Source organism: Nerophis ophidion, linkage group LG01, assembly GCF_033978795.1.
Source record: "Nerophis ophidion isolate RoL-2023_Sa linkage group LG01, RoL_Noph_v1.0, whole genome shotgun sequence".
Lineage (NCBI taxonomy): Eukaryota > Metazoa > Chordata > Actinopteri > Syngnathiformes > Syngnathidae > Nerophis > Nerophis ophidion.
Window position 1 is genome coordinate 42,836,338 of NC_084611.1, and position 16,456 is coordinate 42,852,793.

At 36.8% G+C, this 16,456-nt stretch overlaps 1 protein-coding gene across 2 annotated transcripts; it reads right to left on the bottom strand.

Moving 5' to 3' along the window:
- Positions 1–616: 616 nt before the first annotated feature.
- On the bottom strand, positions 617–16,186 carry coq5 (coenzyme Q5, methyltransferase). 2 transcript variants are annotated; one of them, XM_061903974.1, is made up of 7 exons: positions 15,949–16,186; positions 8,463–8,612; positions 8,151–8,381; positions 5,829–5,935; positions 5,678–5,757; positions 2,501–2,612; positions 617–2,011 (listed from the first exon to the last, which is right to left on the bottom strand). In XM_061903974.1, exons 1-7 carry the CDS (start codon positions 16,148–16,150, stop codon positions 1,910–1,912), a joined length of 984 nt encoding a protein of 327 aa, XP_061759958.1. In that variant the 5' UTR covers positions 16,151–16,186; the 3' UTR covers positions 617–1,909. The 2 variants fall into 2 exon arrangements, with proteins under 2 accessions (XP_061759958.1, XP_061759948.1); XM_061903964.1 differs by having other exon boundaries at positions 5,678–5,766.
- Between the last annotated feature and the right edge of the window lie 270 nt (positions 16,187–16,456).

The following is a 16,456-nucleotide window of genomic DNA, read 5'->3' on the forward strand; positions in this document are numbered from 1 at the left end:
ATTTTCTGAGTTCGTAAACGATCACAACAAAGTCAAAAAGCTTGTGATTATTTGAAAAAAACTCATGGATCTCACCACTGTAGTGTTGACCATATCCACCCACCTTTTGTTTACATTCACGAGTTCCAGCTTGCGATTATCAAATCCTCCTAGTGTGTAGTGTAGCATGTTTGGCTGGTCCTTGTCCTCCAGTGATAATGCTACTTGTAAAAACAAGTTTATTTACCACCTTGGAGGCGAGGATTACTGACTTAGAAGAGTTTTGCACTGGGCCCTCCACAGGGCTATATCATTAGCGAGAATGGCTATGTCGTTAGAAAGAATGGCTACATCCGTAGCGTGAATGGCTGAATCGTTAGCGAGAATGTGCAATTGTGTTCTCTTGTCTCTGTCAAATCTTCAGGCCCAAGCAAGAATGAGTCAACACGCATTATTGTCACCGTATGACAAACGCAATGAACGCTCCATTGTATATCGCTAGTCAGTCAAATACAAATTTCAGTATTTCTTTCCTCCAGGTGCACAAACTACACTTAAATGTACCTTTAAAAAAAAGAAGTATCGGCTTAAAAAAAATATCATCCGGCCCAAAAAATTTGTTTCTCATACCGAATCGTTCATGAAAATAACATTTATTACATTAACTAATAATAAAATACATAAGTAACATTCATTTATTACAACTGAAAGACAAGTTGGATAAGTCATAAGTCCACATTGCACTTGTTTTGGCTGCTGGTGCTCATGAATGCGCTTCAAAGGCCTACTGAAACCCACTACTACCGACCACGCAGTCTGATAGTTTATACATCAATGATGAAATATTAACATTGCAACACATGCCAATACGGCCGGGTTAGTTTACTAAATTGCAATTTCAAATTTCCCGCGGAGTTTCTTGTTGAAAACGTCACGGAATGATGACGCGTGCGCGTGATGTCATGGACTGTCAGGAAATATTAGCGCACCACCATTTGCGGCTAAAAGTAGTCTCTTTTCATCGCGCAATTAAACAGTATTCTGGACATCCGTGTTGCTGAATCTTTTGCAATTTGTTCAATTAATAATGGAGACTATAAAGAACAATGCTGTTGGTGGAAAGCGGTGTATTGCAACTGCCTTTCGCACCGAGACACAGCCGGTGTTTCTTTGTTTTTAACACAGAGCGGTCAAGCGAACATGTTTCTTTACGTCAACCAGCATGTTTTTGGATGGGAAAATTGTGATATATATCTTACCGCAGACATCATTGGATTATTCGTCCTCCTGCAGTAGCTGTTTAAAAGGCAGCTGTGAGCTTGGCTCCTCGGCTTCTCACTGAGACATTGCGTGTTCACCGCAGCCATCCGACCTCGAGGTATGTCTTTACAATCTCACTAAAACACTATTATAACAATAAGCAGATAAGGGATCTTCCAGAATTATCCTAGTAAATGTGTCTAATTACATCTGAAACGCTCACACTGCCCCCGCTCGGAGCAGTCGCTTTTAATTTTTTTTCTAGTCCTTCGCTATCAATATCATCCACGAATCTTTCATCCTCGCTCAAATGGGGAAATTGTCGTTTTCTCGGTCCGAATAGCTCTTGCTGCTGGAGGCTCCCATTAAAAACAATGTGAGGAGCCCTCACCCTTGTGACGTCATTGTCTGCGACTCCCAGCACCAAAAGTTGCAAACTTTATTGTCGATGTTCTCTACTAAATCCTTTCAGCAAAAATATGGCAGTATCGCAAAATGATCAATTATGATACATAAAATGGACCTGCTATCCCCGTTTGAATGAGACAATCTCATTTCAGTAGGCCTTTAAAATATAATAACGTAGACTGACCTCCGACCTGAGCAGACAGGAACTGAGGCCTCATGCAAGGAACCAGTCCATGGATCTGTGTGTTTTTTTATCAAGACGTCACAGCTTGAAACCCGAGTGAAGAGCGACCACTCCTGCAGTCAGGTTGTGGTACTGCACACAGAAGAAACCTGCATCCTCCATCATTTCTTTAAACTCATTCTGCAGGGGACAACAAAACAGCATGGACGCGGTTAAGTGTCTGATGCAGTTTGCCTTCTTGCCCACTCGGGGGCAGCAGAAGCAATCCATCCATCCATTTCCTACTACTTTTCCTGTTCAGGGTCCTGGGGGATGCTGGAGCCTATCTCAGCTACATTCGGGCGGAAGGCGGTGTACACCCTGGACAAGTCGCTACCTCATCACAGGTCCAACACAGATAGACAGACAACATTCACACTCACATTCACACATTAGGGACCATTTAGTGTTGCCAATCAACCTATCCCCAGGTGCATGTCTTTGGAGGTGGGAGGAAACCGGAGGGAACCCATGCAGTCACACGGAGAGAACATGCAAATTACACACAGAAAAAGCCCGAGCCCGTGATTGAACTCAGGACCTTTGTATTGTGAGGCACATGCACTAACCCCTCTTCCACCGTGCTGCCCTGATTTAGACTCAGTGTCAAGCGTGTAAATTTCCTCTCACCTGGGCAGGAAACTTGCGGATGCTTTCCACCAAGTACTGGTAGGACTTCCAGTCTCCAGCAATCACTTCTCCTAAAACTGGGATGACCTGGAAGCTGTAAGCATCATAAAGCCTAAAAAAAAACAAAAAAACAGTTGAGCTCTTAATTAACTTACTCTACACTTAACAGAAATTAAGAAACCCATCTCCAACATAACCTTAACCAACCCAACTGAAACCGTAACCCTACACCTATGTGCTGACCAGAGTGCTGGGTAAGTGATGGATTGAAGCCGCACTACTACTACGTTCCATAGTGGAGTCATCTGCTGGATTAAATAAGAAACTACAGTTGACCTGTTCATATCATACTTTTTTATTTTTCCAGACAAACAGCTGTGCAGAAAGCCATATAAAAAGGTGCAACTGTGGTCAGTGAGCCAAACCGCAAACAGGAAATTAACCTTATTTGGCCCAACAGTAGTAGCTCGACTTACAAGCTTAATTGCTTCTGTGACGGAGCTCTTAACTCAAAACACTTGTATCTCAAATCTATAATCTATCGTATCCAACTTGTCAAACACATCAGCAGCTTTTCCATACTGTAACGGTTTGATATAGATATTATTTTCACAATATTGACTGGTGTGGTGTTACTTAGATCTGCATGCAGACGAGCAGTGCATTCACCAAGTCCACCCCTCGCTGGCTCATGTTTTTGATGAGTTCTTTCTTTAATTTAATTCATATCCTCCAATTATTCTTCACACTCACTTTCTTCCTTCCCACGCTCGGAAAAACAAAGTTATGTCCATCTTTCACTACAAGCAAATGCTAGCAAGTAAGACCGGATGTTTGGATCGGATCTTACCCTGACATTTGTTACACCATTTTGCTTGCAACTTAAAGCACAACAATTAGTCGAAACAGCTCTTATCTCAAAACTCTTAGGTTGAAGTACAACTGTATAAGACAGTCCTGGGCAAATTACGGCTCGTCAAGCTTTTCCATCAGGACAATTTTTAGACTTTTAAGATGGAAAGTGTAGCTGCCATTATGATGTGCAGTCATGTTTTCTAATGACCGTAAGTCTTCAACTACACTAAGTATTTCAATGGTTGGAATCTGCGCTTTTGCATGATATACTAGTTACTATGGTCATCTAATTAGTTGCTGATGTAAGTCACAGCAGCTCAGACGAGGCACCAAGCAGTGTGAGTGGGGAGCGTTTCCACAGTGTTTCCAGAGCCTGAAATGTGGGTGTCAGGGACAGACGCAAAAGGAGATTTTTACAAGAAAGTTTTAAAGCTTAGTGTTGTATCAAATATATCAGATAGTTGATGTTTGTTTTTTTATCCTTCGCTTTCATATTTCACTGTGTTTGTTGCATTTCGCTTGACTGTAAAATATGTGGATGGAAACGGGGTGTGACGTTCATATGTTGTCAATAATCAGCGTTTTATCCTTCAGAGTTAATATTGTAAATCCCACATTCTTTATTTTCATGTACATTCTGGGTGTCTCAATCAGTAAAAACGTGAAATTCCATTCTGTTTTTTAAGGCAGTCTGTCATAACGTTTTAGGCATTCAATCAGACATTATTGTGAGGTTTTGTATTAGTGTTCCTAAAAATAGATATACAGGCCCCAGACACATTTTTTTCCTCTAAGTTTGCCCCCTCATCCCCCGAGTCAAAATAATTGCCCAGGCCTGATATAAGATCCACATTATCCCAAAACTTTTCTCAACTCCACTTGGATGAACAATGGCGACAAAAACACACTCAGACTCCTTTCAGTAAGATCTGTCACTCATATGCCAAAAAAAAGGCTTCCGAAAAAAACTCAGTCTGGTGCTTCAATGTCAAGGACACAGTAGTAGTATTGGTCACGTGTATTTTTTTTTGTAATTAAATTGACACATTAAGGCAGGGAAGGACAAATATCCCATATCTGATCAGCAGTAAAAGTAGAGGCATATATTTGGAAAAAACTGCTTAAAAATACGGTATTTCCTTGAATTGCCGCCGGGTATATAGTATGCGCCTGCCTAGAATTAATGGCGGGTCAAACTTGTGTCGCAAAATAATTAGCGCATGCTTAGCATTACCGCCGGCTCAGGATTAACACCGAGTCAAACACGTTTAGCAAAATATTATTTTTATTAGCGCATGTCTAGAATTTCTGCCGGGTCAACCTCTTCACATCACGAGTGACACTTAACCTGTCATCATTTTCAAAATTGAGGAGGATGATTTCAATAATTTGAAATCGCATAAAAGGGAATAAGATTAAGAGCTATTCAGTAGGATTTAAGGTCCAAGCTATTGAATATGCTAAAAAGAACAGTAAGCAGCCATGTTTTATTAATATACCACAGCTGCGTGTGTCAAATATGATACATTAAATGACTCCTGCCTCCTGGTGGTAGAGGGCGCTAGTGATCCTTCTTGCGACTACTCGGCTGCAGAAGAAGTGACAAGAAGCAGCAAAAGTGAGCAGCGTGTGTTTATTTTTTCCTCTCGCTTGCACTTTTAACATGGAAGATTACACAGCTAAAACAAAAAAGTTTTCTAAACTGGACTTTCAATCGAAGCAGGAGGTAATAAAGGAAGATTTCCATTGCGACAGAGAGACTTTTAAAACTGAAGAAAGTTAAGGAAGACTTCTATAAACAAGTTATCGATCCTTTTGATCAGAAGGAGCTGCGCATTGACTTCATTTATAAGTAAAGGTAAGACCATAATAAAGTTTTTTTTAATTAAATGTGCTTTTCATGATGGTATCCTTACATCACACGCACATTTTTAAGCGCAGGCCTAAATTTACTGCATGCTTTTGGAGAAGAGGTTTTAAAATAATTAGCGCATGCTTGCCTTCACCGCATGCCTTTGGTAAGCGCCGGAGTGAGAAGAGGTTTTAAATTAATTAGCGCCCCGGCGGCAATTCAAGGAAATACAGTAGTACCAATAAGACAAAATATACTAGGCCAGTAAAAATATCATGGATACATTTTTTATGTTCAGTGAAATATCAATGCAGACCCATAACCAGCAGATGGCGTCACCTGACTACACTATTAGGTACACCTGCACCATCTAATAACTGCAACAAAGCTCACTTTTGATGGGATTATTTCAACCAAACGTATTTTTGTGGTGTTACTTCATCAAGGCTCCATGTTGGTGCGATACTTACTTTGCCAGTACAGGATTTGTTACTTTGCTGAACTCCAAGCACATGAACCTTCCGCCTGGCTTTAGGACACGCAGCGCCTCCTGCAGGGCCTGAACAGGCACGTCATTCATTATGTATTCCTCGTTACCGCGGCGACGCTGAAACCTCTTACCTTCTCTATGTGGGTGACGTTACGGATGCCGAAGGCGACGGTGTAAATGTCAAACTGGTTGTCGTCAAACGGCAGCTCCTCTGCGTCCCCCACCACCCATGACAGACCTTATACACACATATAAACACACATAAAAAACACACAAACACAACTAGTCCACTGCTAGCATACAAGCCAAATCCGGACCAATATACAAACCCCGTTTCCATATGAGTTGGGAAATTGTGTTAGATGTAAATATAAACGGAATACAATGATTTGCAAATCATTTTCAACCCATATTCAGTTGAATATGCTACAAAGACAACATATTTGATGTTCAAACTGGTAAACATTTTTTTTTTGTGCAAATAATCGTTAACTTTAGAATTTGAGGCCAGCAACACATGAAAAAGAAGTTGGGAAAGGTGGCAATAAATACTGATAAAGCTGAGGAATGCTCATCAAACACTTATTTGGAACATCCCACAAGTGTGCAGGCTAATTGGGAACAGGTGGGTGCCATGATTGGGTATAAAAACAGCTTCCCAAAAAATGCTCAGTCTTTCACCAGAAAGGATGGGGCGAGGTACACCCCTTTGTCCACAACTGCGTGAGAAAATAGTCAAACAGTTTAAGAACAACGTTTCTCAATGAGCAATTGCAAGAAATTTAGGGATTTCAACATCTACGCTACATAATATCATCAAAAGGTTCAGATCTGGAGAAATCACTCCACGTAAGCGACATGGCCGGAAACCAACATTGAATGACCTTGACCTTCCATCCCTCAGACGGCACTGTATCAAAAACCGACATCAATCTCTAAAGGATATCACCACATGGGCTCAGGAACACTTTAGAAAACCACTGTCACTAAATACAGTTGGTCGCTACATCTGTAAGTGCAATTTAAAGCTCTACTATGTAAAGTGAAAGCCATTTATCAACAACATCCAGAAACGCCACTGGCTTCTCTTTACCCGTGATCATCTAAGATGGACTGATGCAAAGTGGAAAAGTCTTCTGTGGTCTGACGAGTCCACATTTCAAATTGTTTTTGGAAATATTCGACATTGTGTCATCCGGACCAAAGAGGAAGCGAACCATCCAGATTGTTATAAAGGCAAAGTTCAAAAGCCAGCATCTGTGATGGTATGGGGGTGCATTAGTGCCCAAGGCATGGGTAAATTACACATCTGTGAAGGCACCATTAATGCTGAAAGGTACATACAGGTTTTGGAACAACATATCCTGTCATCTAAGCGCCGTCTTTTTCATGGACGCCCCTGCTTATTTCAGCAAGACAATGCCAAGCCACATTCAGCACGTGTTACAACAGCGTGGCTTCGTAAAAAAAAAAAAGAGTGTGTGTACTTTCCTGGCCCGCCTGCAGTCCAGACCTGTCTCCCATCGAAAATGTGTGGCGCACTATGAAGCATAAAATACGACAGCGGAGACCCCGGACTGTTGAACGACTGAAGCTCTACATAAAAAAAAGAATGAGAAAGAATTCCACTTTCGAAGCTTCAACAATTCTCAAAGGCAAAAACCTAGTAACTCAATTTTGATCAAAACTGAGCTGATAATAACTTTGGAGTTACTGGGTGATATGCTTTACATTAGTGTATGCGATATTGTAATTTGTTCCATAAGTAAGCTGTTACGCGCATGGTAGGACCTAGCAACTACCACATAACCGCGTAGATACAACTGAAAAACCTAGTATCTCAAGGGTATCTCTAGAAGTGAGTTACTAAGTTCTGCTTTTGGACGGGAGAATTAGTTTCCTCAGTTCCCAAACGTTTATTGAGTGTTGTTAAAACAAAAGGTGATGTAACACAATGGTGAACATGCCCTTTCCCAACTACTTTGGCACATGTTGCAGACATGAAATTCTAAGTTAATTATTATTTGCAAAAAAAAAATCCAAAGACATGCACCTGGGGATAGGTTGATTGGCAACACTAAATTGGCCCTAGTGTGTGAATGTTGTCTGTCTATCTGTGTTGGCCCTGCGATGAGGTGGAGACTTGTCCAGGGTGTACGCCGCCTTCCGCCCGCTTGTAGCTGAGAAAGGCACCAGCGCCCCACGCGACCCCAAAGGGAATAAGCGGTAGAAAATGGATGGATGGAATTTGAACATCAAATATGTTGTCTTTGTAGGGCATTCAATTGAATATGGGTTGAAAAGAATTTGCAAATCATTGTATTCCGTTTATATTTACATTTAACACAATTTCCCAAATCATATGGAAATGGGGTTTGTAGTTCAGGACTAGAATTTTTTGCAGCAATTCCTTAAAAAGTGCTTCTAAAACCTTGTTGTCCGTAAATACTCACCAGCACTGACGCCCATGTAGTCAGCTTTCTCCTTGCCCACTTTCAGCATCTCCTTGTTTATGTCGCAGACCACCGCCCTGCATTCCGCCTCCACCCCCTCCCAGTCTTTCTGTCCGGAGTAGTTGTCCGAGATGTCCTGCCACGACGGCGACTGCATGGAGCGCGCCCGCTGCCTCGTCTGACGCTCCTTCTGTGATTGGACATAGTCCAGGAAACGAAATGCGATGTCACCTTGCACACCAAAAGAGGACACAGCTTTAGGTACACAAGAGTCAGACAAGGTGAATGTGTTGAGGTATACAACTTGCGCACCTGTTCCGCCCGCCACATCCAGCAGGCACGCCCCAGGCTGAGGGTGCATGACGTGCAGCAGCGCGTCTTTCCACAGTCGATGAATCCCCAGACTCATGGCGTCATTCATGATGTCATACTTCTGGGCCACATTCTCAAACACCTCATACACTGAACAGAAAACATCCTCAGTACATGTACTGGATTTACCTTACTGCATTCATCGCCATGCAACAGCATCGCAAGCTTTGATGGTAATTTTTATGCCTGAAATGTTTCCCTAACCATATCTTTCTCATGGAACTTTTTTTTTTAAATTGTGTCTATCATTCACATTCATAATGTGGGACGACCACCCTTTTTCATGCATTTTAAGTTGTAAATAAATACTAGCAAAAGTCAGCTAATAATCTCCTGCTGGCACAACTATGGACTGGACTCTCACACTATTATGTTAGATCCACTATGGACTAGACTCTTACACTATTATGTTAGATCCACTATGGACTAGACTCTTACACTATTATGTTAGATCCACTATGGACTGGACTCTCACACTATTATGTTAAATCCACTATGGACTAGACTCTTACACTATTATGTTAGATCCACTATGGACTGGACTCTCACACTATTATGTTAGATCCACTATGGACTGGACTCTCACACTATTATGTTAGATCCACTATGGACTGGACTCTTACACTATTATGTTAGATCCACTATGGACTGGACTCTCACACTATTATGTTAGATCCACTATGGACTGGACTCACACACTATTATGTTAGATCCACTATGGACTGGACTCTCACACTATTATGTTAGATCCAGTATGGAATGGACTCTCACTATTATGTTAGATCCACTATGGACTGGACTCTCACTATTATGTTAGATCCACTATGGACTGGACTCTCACTATTATGTTAGATCCACTATGGACTGGACTCTCACTATTATGTTAGATCCACTATGGACTGGACTCTCACTATTATGTTAGATCCACTATGGACTGGACTCTCACACTATTATGTTAGATCCACTATGGACTGGACTCTCACACTATTATGTTAGATCCACTATGGACTGGACTCTCACACTATTATGTTAGATCCACTATGGACTGAACTCTCACACTATTATGTTAGATCCACTATGGATTGAACTCTCACACTCTAATGTTAGATCCACTATGGACTGAACTCTCACACTATTATGTTAGATCCACTATGGACTGGACTCTCACACTATTATGTTAGATCCACTATGGACTGGACTCTCATACTATTATGTTAGATCCACTATGGACTGGACTCTCATACTATTATGTTAGATCATCCCGTGAAGTGTATATTACTTTTTCTGTTCGGTTTGTACTTCATGAAGTTTTGCACTTGTTGTGTTTTTTGTTTGTTTTCATTATATTTGGATGTATTTGTTTGGTTGTTGTCTATGTATGTGTTGGCCCTGTGATGAGGTGGCGACTTTTCCAGGGTGAACCCCGCCTTCCGCCCACGTGACCCCAAAAGGGAAAAGCGGAAGAAAATGGATGGATGGATGAAACTACAGGAGCTAGTTAAGTTACAGACATGATGTGTTCTGTCTAAGGCTAAAAAGTAAAACATTATCAACAAATTTACAAAAAAAAGTTTGTCATCACTTCTGAGAATGAAGAGCATAGAAGTAAAGGTCATTTCCAACATCAGTATTCAAGGACAACTTTAAAACAAACGTGTATATCAGTGGTGGGGGTTCAACTATGGAATTCTCTTTACAATGAGATAAAAGATTGTAGAAATATATTCCAATTGAAAAAAATACATATAGACAGAACAATAAAATCATATGGACAGCCATTAGTGTCTACATTGTGCTTCATATTTATTATTTGACTTATTTTTTTGTCTGGTTTTGTATTTGTTTTGTATCATCCCGTGAAGGGTATATTTTTTTTTTGTTCGGTTTGTACTTCATGAAGTTTTGCACTTGTTGTGTTTTTGGTTTGTTTTAATTATATTTGGATGTATTTAAAGAACATCGAGATGAGCCAAATGAGGTGGTTCGGGCATCTGGTCAGGATGCCACCCAAACAGCTGTTTCGGGCAAGTAAGGAGGCTACAGGCAAGACCCAGGACAGGTTGTAAAGACTATGTCTCCCGGCTGGCCTGGGAACGCCTCGGGATCCCCCGGAAAGAGCTGGACAAAGTGGCTGGGGAGAGGGAAGTCTGGACTCCCTGCTTAGGCTGCTGCCACTCCGACCCGACCTTGGATAAGCGGAAGAAAATGGACGGATGAACGAATGGATGGATGGATTTGTTTGTACCTCACAAAGTTTTGCTCTTGTTGTTTTTTTGTGTGTTTTTTGTTTGTTTTGATTATATTTCGATGTATTTGTGTGGTTTGTATGCTTGTGTCTGTGTTTTTTATTTGTTTTGTATTATCCCGTGAGGTGTATGTTACTTTTTTTTGTTCGGTTTGTACTTCATGAAGTTTTGCACTTGTTGTGTTTTTGGTTTGTTTTAATTATATTTGGATGTATTTAAAGAACATCGAGATGAGCCAAATGAGGTGGTTCGGGCATCTGGTCAGGATGCCACCCAAACAGCTGTTTCGGGCAAGTAAGGAGGCTACAGGCAAGACCCAGGACAGGTTGTAAAGACTATGTCTCCCGGCTGGCCTGGGAACGCCTCGGGATCCCCCGGAAAGAGCTGGACAAAGTGGCTGGGGAGAGGGAAGTCTGGACTCCCTGCTTAGGCTGCTGCCACTCCGACCCGACCTTGGATAAGCGGAAGAAAATGGACGGATGAACGAATGGATGGATGGATTTGTTTGTACTTCACAAAGTTTTGCTCTTGTTGTTTTTTTGTGTGTTTTTTGTTTGTTTTGATTATATTTCGATGTATTTGTGTGGTTTGTATGCTTGTATCTGTGTTTTTTATTTGTTTTGTATTATCCCGTGAGGTGTATGCTACTTTTTTTTGTTCGGTTTGTACTTCATGAAATTTGCACTTGATGTGTTTTTTGTTTGTTTTCATTATATTTGGATGCATTTGTTTGTTTTTACTTCATGAAGTTTTGCAGTTGTTTTTTGAGTGTTATTTGTTTGTTTTCATTATATTTGGATGTATTTGTTTGTTTGTACTTCAGGAAGTTTTGCAATTGTTGTGTTTTTGTTCATTTTCATTATATTTAGATGTATTTGTTTGTTTGTACTTCATGAAGTTTTGCACTTGTTGTGTTTTTTGTTTGTTTTCAATATATTTGGGTGTATTTGTTTGTTTGTACTTCATGAAGTTTTGCACTTGATGTGTTTTTGTTTGTTATTATATTTGGATGTATTGGTTTATTTGTACTTCATGACGTTTTACACTTGTGTTTTTGTTTATTTTCAATATATTTAGATGTATTTGTTTATTTGTACTTCATGAAGTTTTGCACTTGTGTTTTTTGTTTGTTTTCAATGTATTTGGATGCATTTGTTTTTTTGTACTTCATGAACTTTTGCACTTGTGTTTTTAGTTTGTTTTCAATATATTTGATGTATTGTTTAATTGTACTTGCTGTGTTTTTTGTTTATTTTCAATATATTTAGATGTATTTGTTTATTTGTACTTCATGAAGTTTTGCACTTGTGTTTTTTGTTTGTTTTCAATATATTTAGATGTATTTGTTTGTTTGTACTCCATTAAGTTTTGCACTTGTGTTTTTTGTTTGTTTTCAATATATTTGGATTTGTTTATTTGTAGTTCATGACGTTTTGCACTTGTGTTTTTTGTTTATTTTCAATATATTTGTACTTCATGAAGTTTTGCACTTGTGTTTTTTGTTTGTTTTCAATATATTTAGATGTATTTGTTTGTTTGTATTTCATTAAGTTTTGCACTTATGTTTCTTTTCATTATATTTGGATGTATTTGTTTGTTTGTACTTCATGACATTTTGCATTTGTGTTTTTTGTTTATTTTCAATATATTTAGATGTAATTGTTTATTTGTACTTCATGAAGTTTTGCACTTTTGTTTTTTTTTTCATTATATTTGGATGTATTTGTTTGTTTTTACTTCATGAAGTTTTGCACTTGATGTGTTTTTTGTTTGTTTTTAATATATTTGGATGCATTTGTTTATCTGTACTTCATAAAGTTTTGCACTTGTTTTTTGTTTGTATATTATATTTGAATATATGTGTTAGTTTGTACTTCATGAAGTGTTGCACTTGTTGTGTTTTTGTTTATTTTCAATTTATTTAGATGTATTTGTTTTTTGTACTTCAGGAAGTTTTGCACTTCAGGAAGTTTTTTGCTTATTTTCAATATATATAGATGCATTTGTTTGTACTTTATGAAGTTTTGCACTTGTTGGTTTTTTTGTTTGTTTTCATTATATTTGGATGTATTTGTTTTTTTGTACTTCAGGAAGTTTTGCACTTGATGTGTTTTTTTGCTTATTTTCAATATATTTAGATGCATTTGTTTGTACTTCATGAAGTTTTGCACTTGTTGGTTTTTTGTTTGTTTTCATTATATTTGGATGTATTTGTTTGTTTTTACTTCATGAAGTTTTGCACTTGTGTTTTCTGTTTATTTTCAATATATTTAGATGTATTTGTTTGTTTTTACTTCATGAAGTTTTGCACTTGTGTTTTCTGTTTATTTTCAATATATCTAGATGTATTTGGTTGTTTTTACTTCATGAAGTTTTGCACTTGTGTTTTTAGTTTGTTTTCAATATATTTGATGTATTGTTTAATTGTACTTGTTGTGTTTTTTGTTTATTTTCAATATATTTAGATGTATTTGTTTATTTGTACTTCATGAAGTTTTGCACTTGTGTTTTTTGTTTGTTTTCAATATATTTAGATGTATTTGTTTGTTTGTACTCCATTAAGTTTTGCACTCGTGTTTTTTGTTTGTTTTCAATATATTTGGATTTGTTTATTTGTAGTTCATGACGTTTTGCACTTGTGTTTTTTGTTTATTTTCAATATATTTGTACTTCATGAAGTTTTGCACTTGTGTTTTTTGTTTGTTTTCAATATATTTAGATGTATTTGTTTGTTTGTATTTCATTAAGTTTTGCACTTATGTTTCTTTTCATTATATTTGGATGTATTTGTTTGTTTGTACTTCATGACATTTTGCACTTGTGTTTTTTGTTTATTTTCAATATATTAAGATGTATTTGTTTGTTTTTACGTCATGAAATTTTGCATTTGTATTTTTTGTTTATTTTCAATATATTTAGATGTAATTGTTTATTTGTACTTCATGAAGTTTTGCACTTTTGTTTTTTTTGTTTGTTTTTAATATATTTGGATGTATTTGTTTATCTGTACTTCATAAAGTTTTGCTCTTGTTTTTTGTTTGTATATTATATTTGAATATATGTGTTAGTTTGTACTTCATGAAGTGTTGCACTTGTTGTGTTTTTGTTTATTTTCAATTTATTTAGATGTATTTGTTTTTTTGTACTTCAGGAAGTTTTGCACTTGATGTGTTTTTTGCTTATTTTCAATATATATAGATGCATTTGTTTGTACTTCATGAAGTTTTGCACTTGTTGGTTTTTTGTTTGTTTTCATTATATTTGGATGTATTTGTTTTTTTGTACTTCAGGAAGTTTTGCACTTGATGTGTTTTTTGCTTATTTTCAATATATTTAGATGCATTTGTTTGTACTTCATGAAGTTTTGCACTTGTTGGTTTTTTGTTTGTTTTCATTATATTTGGATGTATTTGTTTGTTTTTACTTCATGGAGTTTTGCACTTGTGTTTTCTGTTTATTTTCAATATATTTAGATGTATTTGTTTGTTTTTACTTCATGAAGTTTTGCACTTGTGTTTTTGTTTATTTTCATTATATTCAGATGCATTTGTTCGTTCGTACTTCATGAAGTTTTGCACTTGTGTTTTTTGTTTATTTTCAATAAATCTATATGTAATTATTTGTACTTCATGAAGTTTTGCACTTGTGTTTTTTGTTTATTTTCAATAAATCTATATGTAATTGTTTATTTGTACTTCATGAAGTTTTGCACTTTTGTTTTTTTTCCATTATATTTGGTTGTATTTGTTTGTTTTTACTTCATGAAGTTTTGCACTTGTGGTGTTTTTTGTTTGTTTTTAATATATTTGGATGTATTTGTTTATTTGTACTCCATGAAGTTTTGCACTTGTGTTTTTTGTTTGTTTTTAATATATTTGGATGTATTTGTTTGTTTGTACTTCATGAAGTTTTGCGCTTGTTGTGTTTTTTGTTTGTTTTCAATATATTTAGATGTATTTGTTGATTTGTACTTCATGAAGTTTTGCACTTGTTTTTTGTGTGTTTTTGTTTGTATATTATATTTGGATGTATTTGTTTGTTTGTACTAAATGAAGTGTTGCACTTGTTGTGTTTTGGTTTATTTTCAATATATTTGGATGTATTTGTTGGTACTTCATGAAGTTTTGCACTTGTGTTTTTTATTTGTTTTCAATCTATTTAGATGTATTTCTTTATTTGTACTTCATGACGTTTTGCACTTGTGTTTTTTGTTTATTTTCAATATATTTAGATTTATTTGTTTGTTTGTACTACATTAAGTTTTTCACTTGTTTTTTTGTGTGTTTGTTTGTTTTGATTATATTTGGATGTATTTGTTTGTACTTCATGAAGTTTTGCACTTGTGGTGTTTTTTGTTTGTTTTTAATATATTTGAATGTATTTGTTTATTTGTATTTCATGAAGTTTTGCACTTGTGTTTTTTTGTTTGTTTTTGATATATTTGGATGTATTTGTTTGTTTATACTTCATGAAGTTTTGCGCGTGTTGTGTTTTTTGTTTGTTTTCAATATATTTAGATGTATTTGTTTATTTGTACTTCATGAAGTTTTTCACTTGTTTTTGTGTGTTTTTGTTTGTATATTTGGATGTATTTCTTTATTTGTACTTCATGATGTTTTGCACTCGTTGTGTTTTTTGTTTATTTTCAATATATTTAGATTTATTTGTTTGTTTGTACTACATGAAGTTTTTCACTTGTTTTTTTGTGAGTTTGTTTGTTTTGATTATATTTGGATGTATTTGTTTGTACTTCATGAAGTTTTGCACTTGTTTTTTTTAGTGTTTTTTGATGGATTTCAATATATTTGGATGTGTTTGTTTGGTTTAAACGGTAAAAAAAATGGATGGATGGTTTGTATGCTTGTGAATCTGGGCTATCCATGAAGTAAGACTAATTATTATGTTTCATCATCCAGTTCCTTCTCACGCATAGGTGTGTAAATATGTGTTTACTTTCTAAACTTTAATTGTTTATTCAGCAAAAAATGCACATCAATGAAGGAAAAAACAAATAAAAATAAATTTGAAAAAATAAACAATTAAAAACAAGTTTACAAGATAATTTTTCAGAATAAAATAAATATTTTTTCATAAATATGAGTTATGAGTTGATTCATCCAGAGAGGTTGTTTACACCGAAGAAGAAACAATTATTAGCTAGTTTGAAATAAAGTTCTTACCTTTCTTTGCCTTCTCCTCTTCTGGGACGCTCTCAAAACCGAAGTGAGTGTTTGTCTCTCCGCTTTCTTGGCTTAAACCACGACATGACGGCGGCGTCCAACGTCCAGTTGACAGCCGGGAGCCAGCGGCCGCGGGAACGCCGCAGTGTGCGGGAAGAAGGCGGACGACTCTCCGGACGAACCTGCTCAAGTGGACCGCCATCTTGACACGGCATCGAGCAGTGTGCGACGCTCTGACGTCATCGGCTGGCGACAATCACGTCCAATTTCCTTTTTATTTATTTTTTTATAGATAAATAAAACATTTTAAAATGACTTTTTGAGAGTAAAAACATAACAAAATGTGTTTTTTTTGGCATTATAATTATGTGTTGTAGGTTGTTTTTTTTTTACACGCATCAGGGCATGTGCGACGCTGTGACGTCATCGGCTGGCGACATTCAAGTCCAATTTCCATTTTTAATTTTTTTATAAATAAATAAAACGATTTAAAATGACTTGTTAAGAA

Coding starts and splice junctions, on each gene's coding strand:
- coq5 (XM_061903964.1), bottom strand. CDS start 16,150: ATGGCGGTCCACTTGAGCAGGTTCGTCCGGAGAGTCGTCCGCCTTCTT. Junction 5,936..8,150: donor CTACATGGGCGTCAGTGCTG/GTGAGTATTTAC, acceptor TGTGTGTATAAG/GTCTGTCATGGGTGGTGGGG. Junction 5,767..5,828: donor ACGTCACCCACATAGAGAAG/GTAAGAGGTTTC, acceptor GTGCCTGTTCAG/GCCCTGCAGGAGGCGCTGCG.